The sequence below is a fragment of the Epinephelus lanceolatus genome, chromosome 19 (assembly GCF_041903045.1).
Source record: "Epinephelus lanceolatus isolate andai-2023 chromosome 19, ASM4190304v1, whole genome shotgun sequence".
NCBI lineage: Eukaryota > Metazoa > Chordata > Actinopteri > Perciformes > Serranidae > Epinephelus > Epinephelus lanceolatus.
This window is the reverse complement of record NC_135752.1, coordinates 11,640,220-11,662,403: the sequence shown is the minus strand read 5'-3', so window position 1 is coordinate 11,662,403 and position 22,184 is coordinate 11,640,220. Positions and strand designations below refer to the sequence as shown.

Genomic DNA, 22,184 nt, shown 5'->3' with positions numbered 1-22,184 from the left:
GTTATTCAGGAGGTTTTTACCAGAGACCAAATTATCCGCAAAGGCCTCTTCCTCTCCAAAACAAACAGACCAGGTGATTGGAACTAGTAAAAACCACTGAATAAAGCAGTTTCACATTACAAACCAGTGTGTCTTCAACACTGCTTGTCTCATCTCAAAAGGGGCTGCGAGCCCAGCACCTGCTAATGTGCGCTCACCTTCTTTTTCTGGTAACTTAATATCCAGACATTCAGGAGGTTTTACCGAAGATCCGAATTATCCGCAGAGATCTCCTCTCCAAAACAAGTGGATCTGGTGATGTTAACCAGTAAAAACACTGAATAAAGCAGTTTCATGCTAAATATCAGCATTTCTCCAATGCGGTTTGGCACGGCAGAATCTGGGACTGAGCTGCCACTAATGTTTGCTCAGCTTATTTCTCTGATAACTACAGGTCCAGATGTCCCATGACTAAAAACCTTTATGCGGGTAAAACATTTCATTAAAGGCAACAAAGATCTAAAAAGTGTATTAAAACAGGATAAAAATTCAATTTATGACAGCTTCTGGCAGACAACCCTAACCCTGATGCTTGCACAAAGTAGATATGATGCCACTGGCAGGCAACAGCGGCCAACCTCTATGAACGGTGTCCTTGATTAAAACACAGTTTTCTCTGGCATTGAAAATTGTTCGAAATAACACAACTCAATAAAATACAAAACAGTGGTCTATGATTTTTAGACATTTTAATGCAGAAAAGTCACATATATCTTTAAAGTACAACATCAAATAGACAGGTAATGTGAACTGTTAACTAAGTCAGAAACCTGTGCCAACAGAGATGGGATAAGGGCAGCTTATCAACTGAAGCATCTAATAAAGTTGGCATAGTGCAAGCGCAGCAACAAACTAATATTACCATGTGCTTTGCCCTGTTAATAGATGAATCACACATGCTGTTGCTTTTTAACAGCAAAGGACATGGTGCCAAAAGGTATCACTGATGAATGTAACTGACCCAACATACAAGTCAATTTGTCACACACACTTTATACAAGATTCAATATTTGTGTTTAGTTTTTGATCATTTATTCATTCAAATAAGATAAGATAATCCTTTATTCATCCCACAGCGGGGAAATTTGCAAATGGATTCTCTGTTAGCAGCTCAAACAACTGTAGGTGGGTTTCTGAATCCATTGCAAGGGAATTTTAAGTGTATGAAAAACTTTGAAGGCTTGACATCATTTATATCCTGATATGTATGGATATCAGCTGTGATGCACAAAAACAACGTGATAGACTGGTTGTTGTGTTGCCTTACCCCACTCACCAAGCTGCCCCACATAACATTTCTATCACTGCCATCTCTGGCCCGATGACCAAACTATACAGAGCCATTATAAGTCCTCTGTCCCCAGCACTGCACCATGTGATGGTGTTTCGCCTCAGGCTGTGATAATTGCCAGTTTCTGATAACTTCTTCTGATTTCCTCAGGAGTTCAGCCACTTGGCAAACATTTGCCCTCGCCTAACGACGTCAATTACGATTCCAGACTGGGCTACGCTGACCCGCAGTCGCACTCTGCTTTCCGTGCATGCACAAGCAACAGCTATAATTCCCAGCACCTATCTTTGCTGCGTCTGGAAAAAAGCCAAGGTGTCCATCTGTGTAGATTAATTAATGGAGGTGCTGCTTTTGAAGAGATGTTCCGCGGCTCTCGGTTTCAGAACTCCGAGCCGAGTCGCTGCCTCTCTTCGTACTTTTAATGAGGCATTAACATCACTGTCAAACTATCACAAGGGAACACATAGCAATTGTTCAGTGCGGAACATAGTGAACTGTTCCCCTGGTGCAGTCGGACAAAATGAGCTCATGCGTCCGCTTCTTTGTCCCGCTGTCTTTTCTCATTCTCTTTCCCACTTCTACCCATTTTTTTTATAGCTCCTATTTTTCCAGCCTCGCTCCCTTCTATCCATTTCAAACTCATCACTCTCCAATTTCATCCTCTCCCACCCTCCCCCTTCCTTTTCTCCATTTTTCAAATAGTGGTGAGGTTTTCTAACCTATCAGCATTTATGTTTCCCTCTGATAAAGCACCCAGCGAAGAAAGCAAATATCGGACAGGAAATTGGAATGTTCAGGAGGTGTCTTATCTCACCTGGTTTAACACTGTAACACACACTACATACACCTCACTTGCAAATTCACACAGTGACTCCCATATAATGATTGGCCTTCGTACACATATCCTCCTGTAGCAGAAGAAGAGAGAATCGCCTGGTGCTCTCACTCCTCTAGGACATTATACAAGCAAGGATATAGTAGCATGTGTGTGTGTGCTTTGGTGTTTGTGTGGAAAAGAGGAGGGAAAGCATGAAAAAGTTGCAGTAATGTGCTGTGAGAGGAGTCAGTGGCACTCCCTGTCAGCCCAGGAGCGGCCTCCCCACAGGGCAGAAAAACGCTTCAGAGGAAGACAGGCTTGGGAACTGGCAGAAGAGGGAACAGAGATGATGAGACGGAGGAGAGATGGAGGGAGGGAATCCTATACCCTGAAAACTCCCTGGTGTGCAGATGTGCAGCCTTGAATGTGAGAGATGCAGTGCATGCAGGGAACATTTAGTCTTCACTGTACATCTCAAACATTTCCACCACCAGAGAGTTATGTACAAGATTTCAGTCATTTATATCAGTGTGATTACATCACTTACAGTAGTCGTTACATATTCTGCTGTTACATTTCGCAGCATGTATTTTTATACCACCACACCAGCGACAAATATGGCCGAAGACATTATGTTTTCAGGTTGTCCATCCATCCATCCATCCCATTCTCATGAACACAATATCCCAAGAACACATTTAGGGAATTTCTTTACATTTGGCACAAACATCCACCTGGACGCAGTGATGAACTGATTCGATTTTGTTGGTCATAGGTTGAAAGTCAAGGTCATTTTGACCTCATCTGTCTCATTCTCATGAGCACAATCTCTCAAGAATGGCTGCAGGGATTTTTTTTTTTTTCAAATTTGGCACCAACATCTATTCAGACTAAAGGATGAGAGGTTAAATTTGGTGGTCAAAGGTCACTGTGACCTTGCATCTGTCTTATCGTTGGAATGTGTTATCTCAGGAACACCTTTAGGGATTTTATTCAGATTGGGCACAAACATGCACTTTGAGTCAAGGGTGAACTGATGAGAATTTAGTGGTCAAAGGTCAAGAACACTGTGACCTTGCCCGTCTCGTATCGGGAATGCAATATCTCAAGAAGGGAATTTCTTCAAATTTGGCACAAACATCCACTTGGACTCAAGAATGAACTAATTAGAATTTCTCAAGGTCAAGGTCACTGTGACCTCACAAAGGTTTTTTTTTCGACCAGAAGGAATTCATACGCTAATTATTACATGACATCATTTAAATGTCTAATAGGATATAATTATGAGGTAATGGCATGTTATATCAAAAGGTCAAAGGTCAGCATCATAATGTTCATTTTTATATTATATAACATTATAACTCCAGAACAGAAGAGGAGACATTTGGTTAGATACTAAATTGGTGACCCTAATCTTGGGTGCCCACCTTGAAACTGTGTTGACTGTATAGATCTTCTGTACTTCTGTACCTCTGCGGAGGCATGCAACTGTGTGGCAGTATTCCTAGTTATCATGATTTTTTTTAATTATTTTTTTTTTGTGAGAGTAGAAACACAGCATCATACACACACAAACACATTTGTGTGTGTTAGCTGTGATGACATTGTTAGGCCTTGTAGCCTGAGGTGGTCTCAAGATAGAGACCTGCAGATGAGGAGCAGCTGGACTTCTGAAATGAAATATTCATCTGTGTTAATCAGAGACTGGACACTCACTGAACACTCATATCTTTGGGGAAACAGAAACACAGCAATGCGTGGGTGTGCACACTGTACACACAAACAACTTACTGGATTTATTTTTTTTTGTCTAAAGGAAATATATTTATTTATACTTTGGTACACTCTTAAGAATATAGTCAGGTTGTTTTTCAGGGTTCTCAAATGTACTGTATCATCTGCAGATAGTGACAGGGTGCAGAATTTACACTCCGGCTTTCACTGAGGCAGCCGAGGTAATTATAAGAGCAACAGAATAGGAAACCTGGGTTACAATGAAAGTTACAGTATCTCAAATAATTGTCTAGGCTTCTCTGTTATTATAACTGTATGTATAGAACAGAGGGTACTACAGAAATGAGGAAGCAGTTTCAAAACTTTTAGGGAAGCAGTTTAGTTGGGGTTTTTTTATCTGTGGTATGTGGCGTGACTGCTAACCTCAGTTTAGTTGAATCACAACTAACTTCACTATAATTTTGTATATACAATGCCTACAATACAATACATAATTAAGTGTCTCCACGCAATGGTCTGTCATTGTTTTGTACACTCACCTGATGATGCCCATGTGTCTTGTCATTCTCTACATGTTTTACTCGTATCAATTATGAGCTGACCCTCACGAGCTTCGGTGCCCTCATCTGATCTGTCTCGACTGGGCTTGAAATACTTTTTTTCCCCCTGCGAATGCACTGGTGCATATAACTTTTAAAATGACATGCACTATTTTTTTTACCTGTACCAATATCTCTGTTCTTTTACTGCACCTTTTGGTGTGTCCTTTTTTTCTTGGAACCTCTGCCATGGCCAGATCCAACCAAAAGCAATTGACTGCTGCAACATTTTGAATCAAGTTTTATTGGTAACAATGTGCTGTACAGATCATGATTTCTCTACCAAGTTACACGGCACTGACAGCTTTTCAATTTGATATAGAGTGAGATAGTAAAATAACTTTTTGCATGGTGAAAGTCAGTGTCATCCTGAACAGGATTCCAATGAAAATGTCAGCAAACATCTAAGGGAAAACATCTACTCATTAATGAGAGCTTAAAAATTAGGACATTTTCAACGTGTTACAAACCTATTAATGGAAACTGTTTAATCATTTAATTAGGACTTCTTTACTGATGGTTTTATTAGCTGTATATAAAATGTGAAATTGTTGCTGTAGTGCAAATCCGTTTTAGCCACTCCAGGTACCAGTACCGTAACAGCCTGAATAGACGTGCGGTAAAATCCAAGCAGCAACTAGCTTGACTGCAGTGTTTTACACAATGCTGCTGTTGGGCTGTCCTGCTTACTCTTGTCTGTCCATGCGCCGTCAGTGTCCAGCAGTTGGCAGCCCTAAAGTTACGTGCACAGATGCACATAGAGCTGAGATTATCATGCTTAGCTAAAATTTTATGTGCCTATGAATGCGGTTATCAAGCCCTGACCGACCTTTCCTCGACTTTGTGGACGACCTGGCGAATATCACAGTGTTTGCAACAGTATGGCTTTTAGATTCTTTATCAGCAGCAGAGTGCCTTGGTTGAACAGTGCAGCATATGGTGGAGGTTGATCTCATCATATTTTTTCATTAAGCAATTGGCAGATGATATTTTTACAAAGTGTTTTCAAATAGAAATTCATCCATTCATTAGAGATCTGCATGGTGTTACTTGTCTTTGCCTGTGTATATGCATAGCAATATATAACTGTAAGGAGGACATAGTTTTATTCTAGGGCAGTTCATGTATCTAAACTAGCTGAAATAATTAGTTCTTAAAGGTTCCCTGTGGAGTTTTTGACACCAAGGAGTGTTTTTCTGAGTGTTTTGTGTCGTACAGAAGGTGACACATTGCACATTCCTGCTAATGGTGTCAGATGGTGGTGGTAAAGCGCAAAGAAGTGTGGCAATGTGCCAATAACAGCAACAAAGAGGCGAATAAACAGGAATTTAAACAATGCAGAATTAAGAATATTCTAAAAATACTTTGAATATGTTTTATGAGGAAGGAACATGTCTTTAATATGTTTGTTAGACTTTCAAGGATAAATACAGAGTGTTTTCTTGAGAAAAAGAGGATGTAAATATGAATAAGAAAACTGAACAGGGCACAAGATAGATCATCGTCCAGCCCACCCATCCACGCCCCACCTCTCCTTCTCTTCCTCTGCTGCTGCTTTCCTCCCTGTTGCATCATGCCAGATGTTGCTGGGCGTTGCAATTCAGGGCCATTTATATATTGTTTGGCTCATTGAATATTCAGACAACAAGTGGTTCAGTGTGTGTAGGTGTGTGTGTGTTGGATCTTGATTGAAAGTACTGAGCTCTAACATTCGGCTACACCTACAAAATATTGCCCCAGATATAAACACATGCAAGCATGCACACACACATTTTACATACTGTAGTGTGTCTACAGCTCCCCTGAGTGCACCCAAATCAATTATGACATCATTGCTGGTGACAGCGCCCACCAGCTGACTTCCTGTCTATCCAGCCTTCTACTATGTAATGGGCATATTTATCTGTGTGGATATTGTGGCCACGGTGGTGGCTGGATGGAACTGACTGATTGTGATTTGTCTGTAATCATATGCATATCTTTGCATTTATATGTGTGTTTGGGTAACTGCAGTTGTCAGCTCTGTGGGCACCAGTGACTCATGTGTTTCTACAGACGGACTGCTTCTTTAACACATCAGGAAAGCTTTTTTTTTACCATCACTCAGACTCTGAATATTAGCAGATGGATAAAATGGCTTAACCGATTTATTACATCCATATTTCTCTTCCTGTTTCTGTCCCCCGTCTCGCTTGTCTCAGGCAATCTGCTCAGCGTATGCTTTAATTATGTATGCATTGCATAGAAAATAGAATACTATACTGCATGCTGATAGATCTTATAGATGCATGCTGGAAGAGGCTCTTGAACAATATAAAAACTATATCTGCAACCAAGACAAGACGACGGTATTACAACACAGATAATGCACATGGAAAATAGATATACAAACCTTAGGTGTTGATATAAAGTCAGCGTTAAAACAATTCGCACTATACTGAAACAGAATTTAAAATTACTGGAGTCACTGAGTCCAAATTACCACTTTTATTGACTTTTCACTAATGAGGAACTGTAAACACTTTATTTTTACCCACATTATGTAAATTGTTTCTCTGCACATGATGGTCTAAATGCAGTTTCAAAGCCATATTCTCACTGCAAGGAATATAATTCTGTGGATAAATTCTTATTTACTTCCTTTTATTTAGATGTGTTTTAATCGAAAATGAGTCACAGTGAAAAATAGAAATTCCATGTAATTTGTGTAACTTCAGACTCTTCCTCGGATCATTAAAACGCCGACATCATTGCTGAGGACATGACGTCTGTGTCCTCAAGGAAGTATTTCACTGCTGGAAAGATGGTGTTTTCATAAAACTGGGATGCCTATGCAGTAGAAAGACAAATACTACACAAATGCTTTTCAAATTGGTGCTGTATGACCAGAGAAAAGAGAGAAAATGGCTGTGGCATTCTCTTTTTGCTCAAGAAGTAAAAAACCTACAGCTACCAGAATGCACTGCACCACATCAGACCAATAAATGCTCCCACTGGTGGCTGATGTAATGTGAGCTTGGATGTTTTTCCACAACAATATGGCAGCATGCTGGTAATAAATGATCTTGAATTACCGATAATCTAGGGCTCCTGGAAAGCTGCTCAGCCTTGTTTCCGAGTGGCCACATACGGTATTGCAGCAAAAAAATCCTTTGTGGCCCAAAAAAACATTTTCCCATAGACCACCACTGTAAAAGAGATGGCTCTAAAACTGTTGACAGTACAGCTGGAACTGCAAACAAGGTCAATTATGACTTTTTCTATTATAAATTGTTGATGCATGGTGGTTTTGATATATGTAAATCTTTCCTCGAGCTTAGAAAAGCAATTTAAAATCCGTGATGTCATTACAATGTAAAGTCTATAAGCCAAGTGGGAACTTGCAGGCGGGGCCAGCGGGACAAACACTACTGTGCATATTCAGTGGGCCACATATCACGGGAGTAAACCCAGGAAGCAAGACACTGGCGTATGCGCCAGTTGAGCAACTCTATTGAATTGAATAGGCGCCATCTGGGTGTCCCGTATCTAGGTATTATTTTACAGTTGAACGGGAAGCTAAAATAACTCTGAAAACATTGGAGGTGGAAAAATAGGCAACACAGTAACAGAATCCCGGTTCATATTTGACCAGCACTGCTTAGTTCTCCAGCTTGATCTCACTTTCTTGAGCATTCAAGAAACAGTATAGTGCCCACTTCCTGTTCACAAATTCTCATATTACAGCCAAACAGGACACTAAAACATGTTTCTGAAGATATTTAAGGCAAGAAATTGGCAATACAGTAACCGAATCTTGGTTTATATTTGATCAGCAGTGCCTGATTTTACCTTTTGATCTGAGTTTGAGAGAGGGGCAGGTCTCTGTCTTGATCCACTTGTACACTCTATGTGTCCATGGTGGTGGGCATACAACAATGTAAATGTAAAATTTGTAGTTCAAGCAACAGTCCTATAGCTAGATGAGAAATGAGCAGGGAGATCTGGGTGCTGGTACTGTAAGATGGAGGGAAGTTTACCACAGGTCATTCACACATACTACACACATTGTTATGACACAAAGCTGGTTGAAAATCAGTAAAGCGTCTGTTTAATGGTAACCACAGCTCTGAAACGATTCCTCTTTTAGATATAAAAATTGAAAGGACAAACACTTTAAAAGTACCTACAGTACTGCACATGGCAAGAAGGACACACATTTTGCATGGCATTCTGAGATAATAGGAGCCTCTTCTTGTACCCATTTTTGGTGAATTGAGTGTCTGTTAAAAGGTTTAGAAAAATACACTGGTACCTAAACTGATTATTGGGGTTAGGTATTGAATGTCACAATTCCAGTGACCATATAAGGCAGTGAAGCAGTGGTATCAGCATGTGTGTTGTAAGAAGCTTTAGCCTGTAGCTGTGAATGGCTGCCTGTAACAGGATTCAAGAGCCCTTGATACAACACCCCCCCTGTCATTTTTCATAAAGCCGCACCAATGGGTGTCATGGTAATTGTTGCAGGTGGGGGTGCTGGAGTGTGTATGTGAGGACATAGCAGCATAGTGAGGGAGTGAGAGACACATCCATCCATAAATCCAATAAAGTGATGCCATTTAGAGTTATTAAATTCTGTAAACATTCCCCAGGTGGATTGGACTGTAATATCCAACCTTTTCTATTGCTCCCTCCCCTCCTTCCCCTCCCCATCTCCCTCCACATCTCACTCACTTACTTACTGACATTCACTTTTTGCTCTGCCAGCATCCCAACGTCTATTAACCCTTCGTATTACAAGCCCCTGTCTCTGCTCACATTTGGCTTTCTCCTCTTGCTCCAGTGTTAATTTCATTCTGTCTCTGTGGCCCAGCGCTGCTTTGCTATCATTTGTCACTGTGGTCCTGTCTTGTCTGTGCCGTTCATGCTAATAGTTGTGTTTGGAGCTGCAGTTCACTGGTGGATTTCTGCTACATTAAACCCAATCCAGCGCTCACAGACTTGTCCCCAGATCCTCTCCCCTCCTCTCTCTGCCCCGTCTTCTTCATTTTGCGCCACTGCACCAACTCCTCGCATCTCCTCTTGTTCACATTTGTCATAATTTGCTTACTCCCTACCCTGTCGTCTCTCCTCAGTTTTGGGGAAAATGTCCTTCACCAACTCTTCATCCTCCTTTCTTCTCCAGTCATTACATCAATCCCACTCCCCTGATGCTAAAGGTCACGCGCTGGTTGATCACACCTGCCGACGGCATAATTATGCACCAGGGATGGGACGATGTATGACTTTACTGCGGATTGGGAGAAAAAAAACTCAATAATTTGATCGTGGTGAATTTCCATTATTGGCATAATAGTGAATATCATTTCCAGCAGCACCCGAGGAGGCTGCAGGGCAACCAACGATGAAACAAACTCTTCAAAAACAGACTGCATACACACCAACCTGTAAACACACAAAAGATCTGAATCGAGTATTGGCATCTTTCAGATCAAAAGATGCGATGCCATGTCAAATAGCTGGAAAGCCTGGCGTTTTAAGATTGTTTGTTGTTCACTTAAAAAGGATGCTCACTAAAAAGATGTGTTGTATTTGTATATGGAATAAAAATATTGTGTCTTAACCTAATGTAAGCTACATTCTGGTGTTCTACTGCCATTTATGGAGGGGTGGTGGATGGGTCAAACAAAGATGGACTTTTAACCAGAAGGCCGCTGTTCATGTCCTGTGTGACACCACAAGTTAACGTAGTCACGCGACTTTGCAGACTTTGCATTACTATTTGTATTGTACTTTACAAAGGAACGTTAAGTAACTACACAACATACACGAGTTTATGCCGCTTACATCCTGTATGCAGTTATTGTAACCACAACCACGACCTTTTCCTAAACCTAATCAAGTTTATTTTTGGTCTGTAAACCTAACATATTATTCTTCTCCTAAACCTAACCAAGCTGCAACCATTTCACAACATTAACCACATGTTTGAAACTGTGACTGTTCCCAATAGACTTTGCATTGGCACATCATTTTAAGACATTTCATGCCCACCACTATGTTATGCAATGTTAAGCGGTTGTGTCCACGTCACGCAGGTCTGAGACTTTGTTGATTATGCACACACATACTGGCACACTCTTTTTTTCAGTCAGAGAAGTGATCCATTTATTTTCATTTCCTTCTGGCATCATCTTTATATTCATTCATTCACTTATTCATTCACTGCATGGTCTTCTCTGTTGATTCAGTATTTATTGGTGATGATTACTAGCACAATGTATGCATACACAGTAAGGATGTGGGCCTGGACACTGTCCAGACAAGTAATGTACTCAGTAAAGACAACAATCAGATGCCCAGCTACGGGTATTTTTGCCAATCAGAAGAAAAACAACAGCAGTGCTTCCATTATGTCCATTGCAGCAGTATAATTAGACAGAGGAAGAGTGCATCTTTCTCCTTCTCCTTCTCTCTTTGGCATCCTTCCCCTCACACCATCTCATTTGCAATGCATCAGCATGATTTGGCGTAGATGAAACAGAGCTCTCAGGGTAATAATGTGTTGTACAGAGCTGGTTTCACCTACCACTGTGCATTATTAAGCTCTATCCCATACAGACCAGGGTAGCATTAGCATCTCAAAAGCTAATGACTCTTAATTTGGTGATGATTGCATGGCTTCATGGCATAATCTCTCTCTTTTTCGAGATTATAACAAGGACTTTATTAGTTCACGAGAAATGCGGTGTTGTTTAGGTGCTTCAGCAGAGGTGGGTGTTTTTGAAAAGGTTGATCTATCCTGCTTATATAAACAGAGGGCTCTTCATTTGCTTCAAGGACAGAGATTGCTATTCAGTTTTGAAGTTCTAGCACCAAGGATGAGTGTCTGTGTTTTTTTCTGTTTTAGTTTTCTGCCACCGTCAAACAGAACAAGTTTTATAGATTGATGTCCAAGGTTATACCGTCTGTTACGCAGAGTCCCCAAAGTATCTGAAGTACATTAACTAAGACAAACTCCTCTGAATGAGACTGTTTGCTCTTACTGCTAGTGTTGGTTGTTCAAACACTCTCAGAAACAAACAACTTCATAAAAATATTATTGAAAATTCGCCTCTCAAACAGTCAAGAAGGACATGTCAGTGAGTGCTCGATGGTCAGTACAGGAAAAAGACAGAATTTGTTTTATTAAATATTTTCAGATGAAAATGTGCAGAAATCAAAGAAATGATTTGGTCTGTCATCAGGTTAACATATTTCAATTACATAAAAAAATCTTTCTTATCAAGTCATCAAATTTTGCCCTTAAGGTATTCATTCATTCATTCATTCATCTTCTAACCGCTTCATCCTCTTGAGGGTCGTGGGGGGGCTGGAGCCTATCCCAGCTGACATCGGGCGAGAGGCAGGGTACGCCCTGGACAGGTTGCCAGACTATCGCAGGGCTGATACATAGAGACAAACAACCATTCACGCTCACATTCACACCTACGGACAATTTAGAGTCATCAATTAACCTAGTCCCCAGTCTGCATGTCTTTGGACTGTGGGAGGAAGCTGGAGTGCCCGGAGAGAACCCACGCTGACACGGGGAGAACATGCAAACTCCGCACAGAAGGGCTCCCACGCCCGGGATCGAACTGGCAACCCTCTTGCTGTGAGGCGAGAGTGCTAACCACCACACCACTGTGCCGCCCCTAAAAAGGTATCATTTATGTAATTAAATCAAACAAAATGAAAAAAAAAAAAAAATTAATTATAACTTGTAGAATTTACCCAATTTACTTAAATAAAGTTTTTGTAATGTGTAAATAAATTTTGTGCATTTCAAACATATTGGATTTACTTTAATTAGGATTATGTAGGCTAATACTGTTAAGAAATTATATTTTTTTCAAATACAGGAAATGTAATGACTGTTAATAATTTTCTTTATTTCAAATATGTTATAGAATTATGAACAGTAACCACATACATTTTATTAAAGTAAATTAGTAAAATTCTATGAGCTACAGTTACATATATTTTAAGTTCATCTCAGTTTTATTTGATTTAATTATATAAATGGTATTTTTTGGTTTATGTTAGAATTATTTGCCTCAGTATGATTGAAATAAGCAAACCTGACGAAATAGACCAATGATGTTCTTTGAGTAAAGCTTTTTTTTTCTTTTTTTTTAATTAAAAATCCAGAAAATAAAAGGAGTGTATTCAGTCTTTCACAAAGATTTAATTCAGTGGCTTGAAAGAGAGGCCAGGAGGCCACCAGCAGCTTATTAATGTGATTATGTACTGTAATAAAGTCTTGTTGTAACAAATTAAGTGATGCACAAATTGTACCCTCCAAAATATCCACTGATCTTTTCAGATTCATCTGTAAGTACAGTCCCTCAAACTAATTCAAGAAAGCTTTGCAAGTGAAGGTTCCATTATGATGTGCTGATGTGCAGTAAGATTTCATATGGCCTTGGTTCCACTTCTTAGCTCGGCGCTGTTCAAAAACCTTTGGCTTGTTATTTACTTCCTTTAAGGAATGTATGCATCCCTCATATAAATGAACGGAATGTGTGAGATTTACAGTGGACCAAATTAGGTTCAGTGTATTCTAGAGAACCATGCGGCGTATTGCTTCTCCGATCACTTCACTATCTGCATAATCAACCCCGAGGCTATTGCAGTGGTGTTGACACCTGCACAGCTGGTGGGTTTCGGTGGCTCGGTTGACGTTTAACCCTGCTGGGCCTTCTGTGAGCCTGGGCGAGCATGGCCAAGGGTCTCCTCTCTTTCATTCTCTCCCCGGGTAATGAGCTGTAATGGATAGGGCCTTGGGCGTGACAGGAATACCGATGGCCCCATCAAAGCAGCTCCCTGCGCATCCCTTTAAAGGACTGCTCAGTACGCATGCAAACACTCATTTACTCATTCATTCCTCTCTTGAATCTACTCCGGTCACTAGCTTTCAGTTATTTATCATTCACACATATTAGACATGTTATATCTTTGTTGCCCTCTTAAATGAAAACATGTTTTTACTCTGAAAATTATAAGAATAGAGTAGGAGTAAAGTGTATGGTAAAAGAGTAAGAGTGCACCAGTCAACAGGTTGATCATTTTTTGGGTGGTTGATCCCAGCTTAGGTGAAAGAGCTGCACAGTAATCAAATATTAATCTTGATCATATTTTTGGCTTCCTCACAATTAATTGAAGATGATCAACTGAGATATTGTTGTTTAAAATGCATGTTCCGCTCCTAGAAAACTCCGCTGCATATCAAATCAAGCGCTTCCTAAACGAACAGCCAGCCTCCACATTTGGGGAGCTGTAACGCTGCTGCTGCACGCGCACGCACACCCTGCAGCGAAAAACTTACCTGAATGTTGTGGCTGCAGACGGGCAAAACGAAAATCAAATGTATGGAGAAGAAGGTGATCTGTTGTGTGGAAGTATTTTGGATTTAGGGCACATGATGTTAAGCAAGAACAAGTCATATGCAAAGAGTGCATGAGACTTGTGTCTGCCCTACAAAGTAACACAACTAGCTTGGTCAAACACCTGAATAAAACTCTTAAGTATGCAGTACAATGAATGCATGAAGGCCAAGAAAAATAATGCCGCTAACCATACCTCACCAAATTCTTGTCCTTGTTCATCATCAATCAGACATCCATAACAACGATGCTGTACAGCACATCACCGTATTCATCCAGCTCCCAAAGACAGATTGAAATAACCAATGCAGTCACATTTTGCCAAAGATACATGTCCAATAAACTCTGATTTATCTTTAGTAAGCCTGTAGTTTGGGCTCAGTTTTATTTATATTTTGCTTCTAGGAGTGCATTGAATTGAATCCAGGTGAACAAGAACCTCTTTTTGAATCTTATTTTGATGCAAACATTTATTAATAAGCAAGAATGTAGCACAGGGTGCGAGTAAAGATGGTGCTGTGTTGATTTAATTTTGGGTGAAAAGTTTTCTGTATATTTTGCCTCTAGGAGATCGTTGTGAGTAAGGACCAGTTTTATTTAGATTCAAAATAAGGCATTAGCATTCAAAAAAATGTACCCCTTAAATCAGTGAATAATTTTGATAAATAATCATGACTTCAGTTTTGATCAAAATAACTGCAATTATCATGTTGGCCATAATTGTGCAGTGGCATAATAATGGGTCATGCACTGTCATTTCCAAAACTTTAAGTTGGCACTGAAGCAATATTGAATACTAGAGCTGCATGTAACATTTTCTTGTCTATATGATAGCACATCACACTCTTCAACCTCTGCTTTTCACCTAAAATAATCCTTGCACAAAATAAAAAATACACTTTTTGGCCAGAGAGAAATCTCGTTGGGAAGCATGTCCAAATATATGCTTTGTATTGAATATACACACACACACACACATGCACGCGTAAAAGAGGTCAGTGGCACTGACAGTCCAGATGGTACTCAGTGACTCTTACAGAGCCACTAAATTACCATGGTGATGACTCTAGATGGATTTTCACCACTTTCGCTTCACTAACAGGCCTCTCTGCCACTTTACTGTTCACCCTTCCTTTCACTCATTTCTGTAGTCTCTCTGTGTATGCATATGTGTGTGTGTGTGTGTGGTGTGTAATGTTTGTGACGGGACTCCGCCAGGGTTTTTATTCTGCCGTGGACTAATAAAAGCTCATATATTGCAAACTTCAGGCCGCTCTAGCTGTGTGCATCTGACATACTGTGGTATGAATTTCAATGCACTTTATCCAAACTGACTAACGGTGAGATATATATATATATGTATATATATATATATATATATATATATATATATATATATATATATATATATATATATATATATATATATATATAAAAAAGCTTCGGTTTCACACCATTTAGATCACTATCATTACAATTAACTGATGATAATGAACCAAAGGGCCTTGACAATATTCATGAGGCTAAAAATGAAGCTCCAGGAAATGTAAACGAAAACTTAAAAAGGCTGGTAGATGTTTTTTTGTTGTTGTTGTTTTGTTATATAATGATTGAAAATGATGTCAGGCACTTCATGAAGATATTTCAGCACATAGGAGCTATATAATTTCACTTGTATTCTGAGTGTTGAACACCACTTAGAGTGATATGAGGAGCAAGAGTAAGGCGAGATGTGCACTGCATCCTAACTTAGCAAAGGTTTTCACATTGCCAGTTACGGGGCGTCGGTGGCTTAGTGGTAGAGCAGGCGCTCCATGTACAAGGCTGTTGCCGCAGCGGCCCAGGTTCGACTCCAGCCTGTGGCCCTTTGCTGCATGTCACTCCCTCTCTCTCTCCCCCTTTCACGCTCGTCTGTCCTATCAAATAAAGGCTAAAAATGCCCCAAAAAAATATCTTTACATTGTCAGTTACCATCTGCCTGTTTATGAAGGGTAGAAGTAACAAAATTGAATTGATAAAAATGGAGGTGATGAAAATGCATGTGAATTGAAAAAATAGAGGGGTAAAAATACATGTGAAAGAAAGAAATATATTGTCAATTGACTTGATAAACTTGAATGAAATTTTATTTGAAAAAATGTTGCTCTAAGAATCAACTGGGCTGCGTTACTATCCACTGCTGCCATGTCCGTCTGTATCTACCATTCATTATTCACAACATCTAACTGACATTTATCGTTTTAAGCAAGCTATTTTTTTTTCTACCCAAAATGTCAGTCAAAAAAACACACCTACTGACTGACTGATGGCTCTCGAAGGGAAACTTTGCTGAATTTATGCCAGCTCTTTGTCACTGCAGATGAACTGTGTTAACTTCTGCTGCTTATGTTGCCGGCACCCAGAGCTCCCCACTCGATCTGCTGTGGGGTTCACCACTTCCAATATTAATTCATAAGCATTTTTGTCACTTCCATTTTTATGCCTCCACACTGGCAGCCATTGCTGGAGGCATTATGTTTTTGTGTTGTCCGTATGTGCATCAGTATGTACCTCTGTTTGCCCAGTTCTTATGAACATGATATCTCAAGAATGCCTTAAGGGAATTACCTCGAATTTGGCACAAATGTCCATTTGGACTCGAGGATGAACTGATTAGATTCCGGTGGTCAAAGGTCACCTCTGACCTCACAAAATACATTTTTTGGCCGTAACTCAAGAATTTGTATGCTATTTCTGACAGAATTTAACATAAATGTCTAACACAATAATTTGATGAAGTGATAGCATTTTTATCCAGAATGTCCAAGGTCAACTTCACTGTGACATCATCGTGTTTGCTGGCCATTTTTCAACGCCATAACTCTGACAGAAAGGGTGACATTTGGTCAGATACTGAATTAGTCACACTCATCTTGGGTGTCCATCTTGAAACTATGCTGATTGTATAGATCTTCTATGCAGTCATTTTGAAGATGTGTTTAAAGAACCCACATTTTAGAATTTGTAGCTTCTTTGCAGCAACATCCATATTTGAAGCATTGTCTGCTTTCATGGCTACATATGAGTCTAGGCAGACATGGATGTAAACTGCAACTGTAGTGGTTGGCAGATTCATCCAACTGTTAAGTGATAATCATAGTTTTAAATTATGTTTTTACTCCCACTGTTGAGACCACTTTCTGTAAATGATGAGTGGCATTTTTTGTGTTGTGAATGATTAAGGTTAGACGGGTAAAATGATGGAACTTGGCTGTGTTTTCACCATATCACAACTATTTTAGTCAAATCAGCTTGAAATGAATCAAATCACTTGTTAATGTATCACTCTCTTTTTCATCACCTCCATTTTTAACAGTCCATTTTTGTTGCTTCCACCCCTCATGCCTATCCAGTGTGTTTAGATCATTTGCAGAAGGAAGTTTTTTTTCTTCTTAAAGTTTCAGCAGACTGATCAGCATCATCCTCACTTCCCTTTCTGTTTGTGATGCAAGCCAGCAGTGATGTGTCAAGCCGGCCTTCCATCCAAATTTCAACTGGTCCTTCTGACTTTGCATGGACTGATTCACATCACAGCTGGCTCGCATCACCAGCAACTAAACTAAGACTGTGTCCAAAATAACTCCAAGTTCACTCATTCACTAATCTTGACACTGAGTAGTTAGTGAGCTGTACATTTAGATTTCTGAAACTAACAAGTGTAATCTTTGACGGGTACAGTGCTGCCCGACTGTTAATTTTCAGATTAGTAAGATATGGTGCATTGCACTGTGGGATTGATACCGGAAAGTAGTGTACATTTCATGGACAATGGAGTGGGCACAATATACAGTAGATAAATAAATACATTTCACACTCAGAATTCAGACACTAATGAAATAGTGGAGAGTAAATGTAGTGCATCATGCAGTAAACAAGTGACTTTGGACACCAACTCAGTGTGATGTTCATTGCTCTGTCTGTTCATATAGACAGGCCAGCCTTTCGAATGCTCTGGATGTACACAGTAGTCAAATGTGTGTGCACACTGGCTTGAAAAAGATGAAGGAATCATCTGATTACCTGTCAGAGTGTATTACCGCACACAAGCCGGTGCATCATCTCTGTTCGCAAGACTCCAGTTACTCATCTTCCCCTTAACTCCTGGCCCTCCTGTGTATAAACAATGCTGCATCACTGGAAACCTTCAAGGCGTAAAACCCATGCCTCGCCCTGTCTTATGATCTGCCATTTCACATCAAAATCTTGAACTACATCAACAATTTTGGAAGTATTAACTTTATTAATGTGCACCTATTTCTTTATGAATTGTTCTATTGCAAAGTGTGTTCAGAAACCTCGGTGTGATAAAGCACTTCAAACTTTGATTCAGCTGTGATGAAGCTTGATGGGCTCCTAGTGCGCTTTAGTATCCACCACTCACTGTGCCTCCTCCAGACACTGCCTCATTAAGGTCAGACTGTCGTGGAGTACGGGTGTGTCTGTGTGAGGCTCAGCCACTGTGACCCGTGTCTTTATTCAGTAAATGAATTGATAGAGGGGAAGCGCAGACAGAGATAAACTCCACTAAATCTTCCGTTTTACTGATGTTGGCTGGATATTCATTATCTACTCCGTACTGCCATTTTAGATTCTTTATTACTTGAATCTGACAGCCTTGGTTTTTTCTTAATCCTTAGATGAATGTTTCAGCTTTAAAGGGGAACACCTCCTGAATTAAGAATTCCAGTTTGTTAAATCCATGACCTATGCAATATCAATCAATATTTGTTAACATGAGCTATTCTCTCTCAAAACCAGAAACCACAGAAGTTGCAATGTCATCACGTAAAAAGTCTGAAGCTGCTCCATAGACCATGAATGGTCCCACAAAATGTTTCTTTTCATACCCCAAATGTGCTTTATTCTATTGTAGCACTGTTAGTTCTGAAACTGGGGATGTACGCATATACTCAGAACACTACCCCTGCTGCTCTCAGTGTCATCGAACATATTTCCCAATTCATTTGCAGCCTTCAAATGGGCTTGTGTTTACCCTGTTTATGAAAATAGCCCATGTGATTTCCCCTTGCTTGTGGTATTCTCAACCACAAAAAGGGAAGTGGAAATTTTCAGAAAGCTCAAGAGTTTACAAGTGACGTGGAAGTCATAACGGCATCTGTATGACAGGGACAGCTGGCAGAATGGGACTATAGACAGGACACACCAACAGGAGATTTAAAAGGCAGCTAGAAGCAGTTAGCAGCTAACTCGAAGAAGAAGAGCAGCAGCCACAAATGTCAGCACTTTGGGAAAACAATGAGGTGAGGGAGCCTCTCCCCTCTGAGCAGGGGATAGGAGCAGCTGCAAGACAACAGGGACGGTAAATGATTGTTATTGCTACGTTATGCCACTGTTATTGTTTGTAAAGCACCGCCGATGTGTATGTTATATGTCACACTACAGGGCGACACTGTTGTGTTACACATCTTGCCCATCACACCTCTTCTGCTTTAGGGATGTTGGCCTGCTATTTAAGATCCCACACTGGGGTGGAGTGATTCCGCCATTGTTTGGTTCTGTGTAAAAATGCAAAGGAGGCATAAAGAAGGGGCTTTATAGCAGCCCTGTAGTGCTAACTCTGTGTAAAAAGGGTTTCTTTTTGAGAAAAATGTGGTTATTTCCAACCGCCTCATATTTGTCCTGTGTCATTATGGCTTTGCATTTCCTGCATTACGTTACCCACTCACAGGGTTGCTAAACTGGTAGCTATGGTGGATGCCAACAATAGCATCCATGTTGCCGTTGCTGAGCAGCAATGTTTTCATGATTTTACCACTTGAACGCCAAACAGTGTTTTAACCGCAAGCTCACAACTTCCATTTGAAGGCTGCAATTGTCCATGGAGCAGTTCCAGACTGTTCATACGATGACATCACAAATTTGAGTATTAGTATTCTAGTTTTTGGATTAGGGGGAAAGTTGACAGTGGACTAATAATTTTGAACTGTCTTAGACCACAGGTATAACGTGTGAATTTTGAAAATGGGTGTAGTTCCCCTTTAACTACTTCTTCTTCGCATTCGTACGAACATGACTCATCTACAGAGCGGATGTTCTCACATTCAACTGATATTAAATATGGGTACTGTAATTTATCATTCTTTTTGATAAATACCCATGTTTATGCTCTGTTAATAAAGAACATTGCTGTAATATTTATCTAGTATAGCTGGAACTGAATTAAACTTAGTGAAAAAGAGAAGAGAGAGACTGGCATATGTGGCGTAACAGCAGCACAGCTCCACTGGTGCAGTCTGACCTAGTTAGAAACAAACATTGAAGAAGCAAGGTGCCGAGCTGCCTGTTTACCTCTCTGACTGCTCATAGCTCCTCCTTTGAGCAGCAGGATGGGCTGCCACCAAAGTCAAAGGTACATTACATTTCACAGGATGCTCTTCTGTCATTCCCACTTACCTTTACAAGATAACCATCATAAAACAGCATTTTTGCAACAAACTGAGATCTGTCAGAATCTATTAGCGTGATCTCTGGAGTCTGTTGAATCCTTTACTGATGGCTGTCATTGCATCGCGTTGCATGCTCTCTACATGGAGAATTGTAAATATGGGCGCAGACACTAAAGTGATGGAGAGATGAGACAGCACTTGCTAGACAGATCTCAGTATCCCTTCAAAATGCTGTGTTCTTTGAGTGCTGTGCTGTCATTGTTAGCTGGATTATGTCTGGGTCAGACGTTCAGCTTTTCATTGTGCATTTACAAACCCTCTGAAATAGCTGCCTGCACTCAGACTGCACTCTTGTCCTTTCTATCAGAAAACACGCCGTGTTTTTTCTGATGATACATTCACAGAGTTTTGAGCATGGCATTGTTTACACAGCTGTTGCACTTTACAGTCCAGTACAATTTTCAGATTTTTCTCTCTCAGGCATATACAGGTCTGCTTATATTCATAGTTTTACTTGGGCAGATGTAAAGTGTGATGTGGCTGGCTATGGTTTTTTTTGGATGTTACTTTCAAAGGTGTTTGGAAAAAAAATTATGTTTGATAATTAGAAGTTTTTTTTAATAAGACTACCGTATTGATATTTGATTTGAAGACAGAAGCTTGGCTATAAAACACCCGACACATACGTAGCAATTATCTAGACTAGGACTGTGTCATGGCAACAACCCGGCGATACGATACGTATCATGATACAGAGTTTACAATGTATTGTGTTATATTGCGATACTGGTGAAATATTGCAATTTCTTAAATCTGATTTTTGGAAAACTATCATGGTATAAAGAACACGACACCAAGTGCTTGCGGAATTCTTTAGGTAAACAAAGTATTAAAATAAAATATATTAAACAATAAAAATCTATGCATTGTTTTTGAGAATCGCTACAGTATCACAAAACATAACGCAATATTCAAGTGTATGAACACTTTTTACACCTCTCGTCTAAACAAGAGGACTTACTGCAAATATGAAATACCTTTTTATACTCTTAAAACTAACAAATTATGCACTGAAATTAGGAATAATCTAACCAAAGAAAGACATTTATCATGTAATGCAGTGCAATACAAAAACAGCAAACTATGGTTTCAGAATTTTCCATGGAGTTTAATCACCCTCTTGTCATTGCAGAGCAATTGCACTGGTTTCCACCTGACGTTGCTCTCACTGTAAGAGCAAGTCATTAATCTATAATCCACAACACGCCATGCTGAGATTGAATTAAAATCAGCTTTTTGGTCACTGAACATGCTGCTACAGTTAAGGAGTTTAAGTAATTGTTATGGTATTAAGTCCTCCTAGGCAGGAACCTGTAGCCACTGTTTGTATAAATCTACTGTATGAAGCTATGGTCATCAAATACTTACTGTATACATATATGTAGTGATTTAAAAATTCCTCAGTTATTAAAATGGGAATGTAAACATTGACAAAAATAGAGTGAAATTATAATATGTCACCAGGTATGTGTTAGGCAGAGTTGTTAGTCAGCTTTAGGAGGAAACAGGTGGCCAGCAGCAAACTACTGAGATACTTTCCATAATTTGGTCATTGTAAAGCTAACAATGTGCTGCCAGTGACCTTTTGTTTTGAAAGGGTGTGAACTCAGAGCTCAGTATTTGTACCCTCCCCCCACACCCTATTGTGTGGTCATCTGGTTTACACGTGCACTTGTGTGTATGTGTGTGTCATGTGTCCGGGAGTATAAGGGGTGAGGGTGATGTCATGTTTGATGACATCATTGCAGACGTGCAGGGAGTGCAGATTAGCGGCCGTGGCTTTTCTGAACC

At 39.9% G+C, this 22,184-nt stretch overlaps 1 protein-coding gene across 10 annotated transcripts in view; it reads left to right on the top strand.

Annotated features, from left to right (window-relative positions):
• dab2ipb (DAB2 interacting protein b) overlaps positions 1–22,184 on the top strand; it is a 248,691-nt gene that overhangs the window by 147,839 nt on the left and 78,668 nt on the right. The window contains exon 1 of one of the 10 annotated variants that reach the window (XM_078162230.1): positions 19,051–19,246. The exons of the other annotated variants lie outside the window; for them this stretch is intronic. Within the exon in view, the coding sequence (XP_078018356.1) occupies positions 19,161–19,246 (86 nt within the window). The 5' untranslated portion in view covers positions 19,051–19,160. Of the gene's footprint in view, positions 1–19,050; positions 19,247–22,184 lie in introns of those variants that run through there. 10 annotated transcript variants of the gene reach the window in all.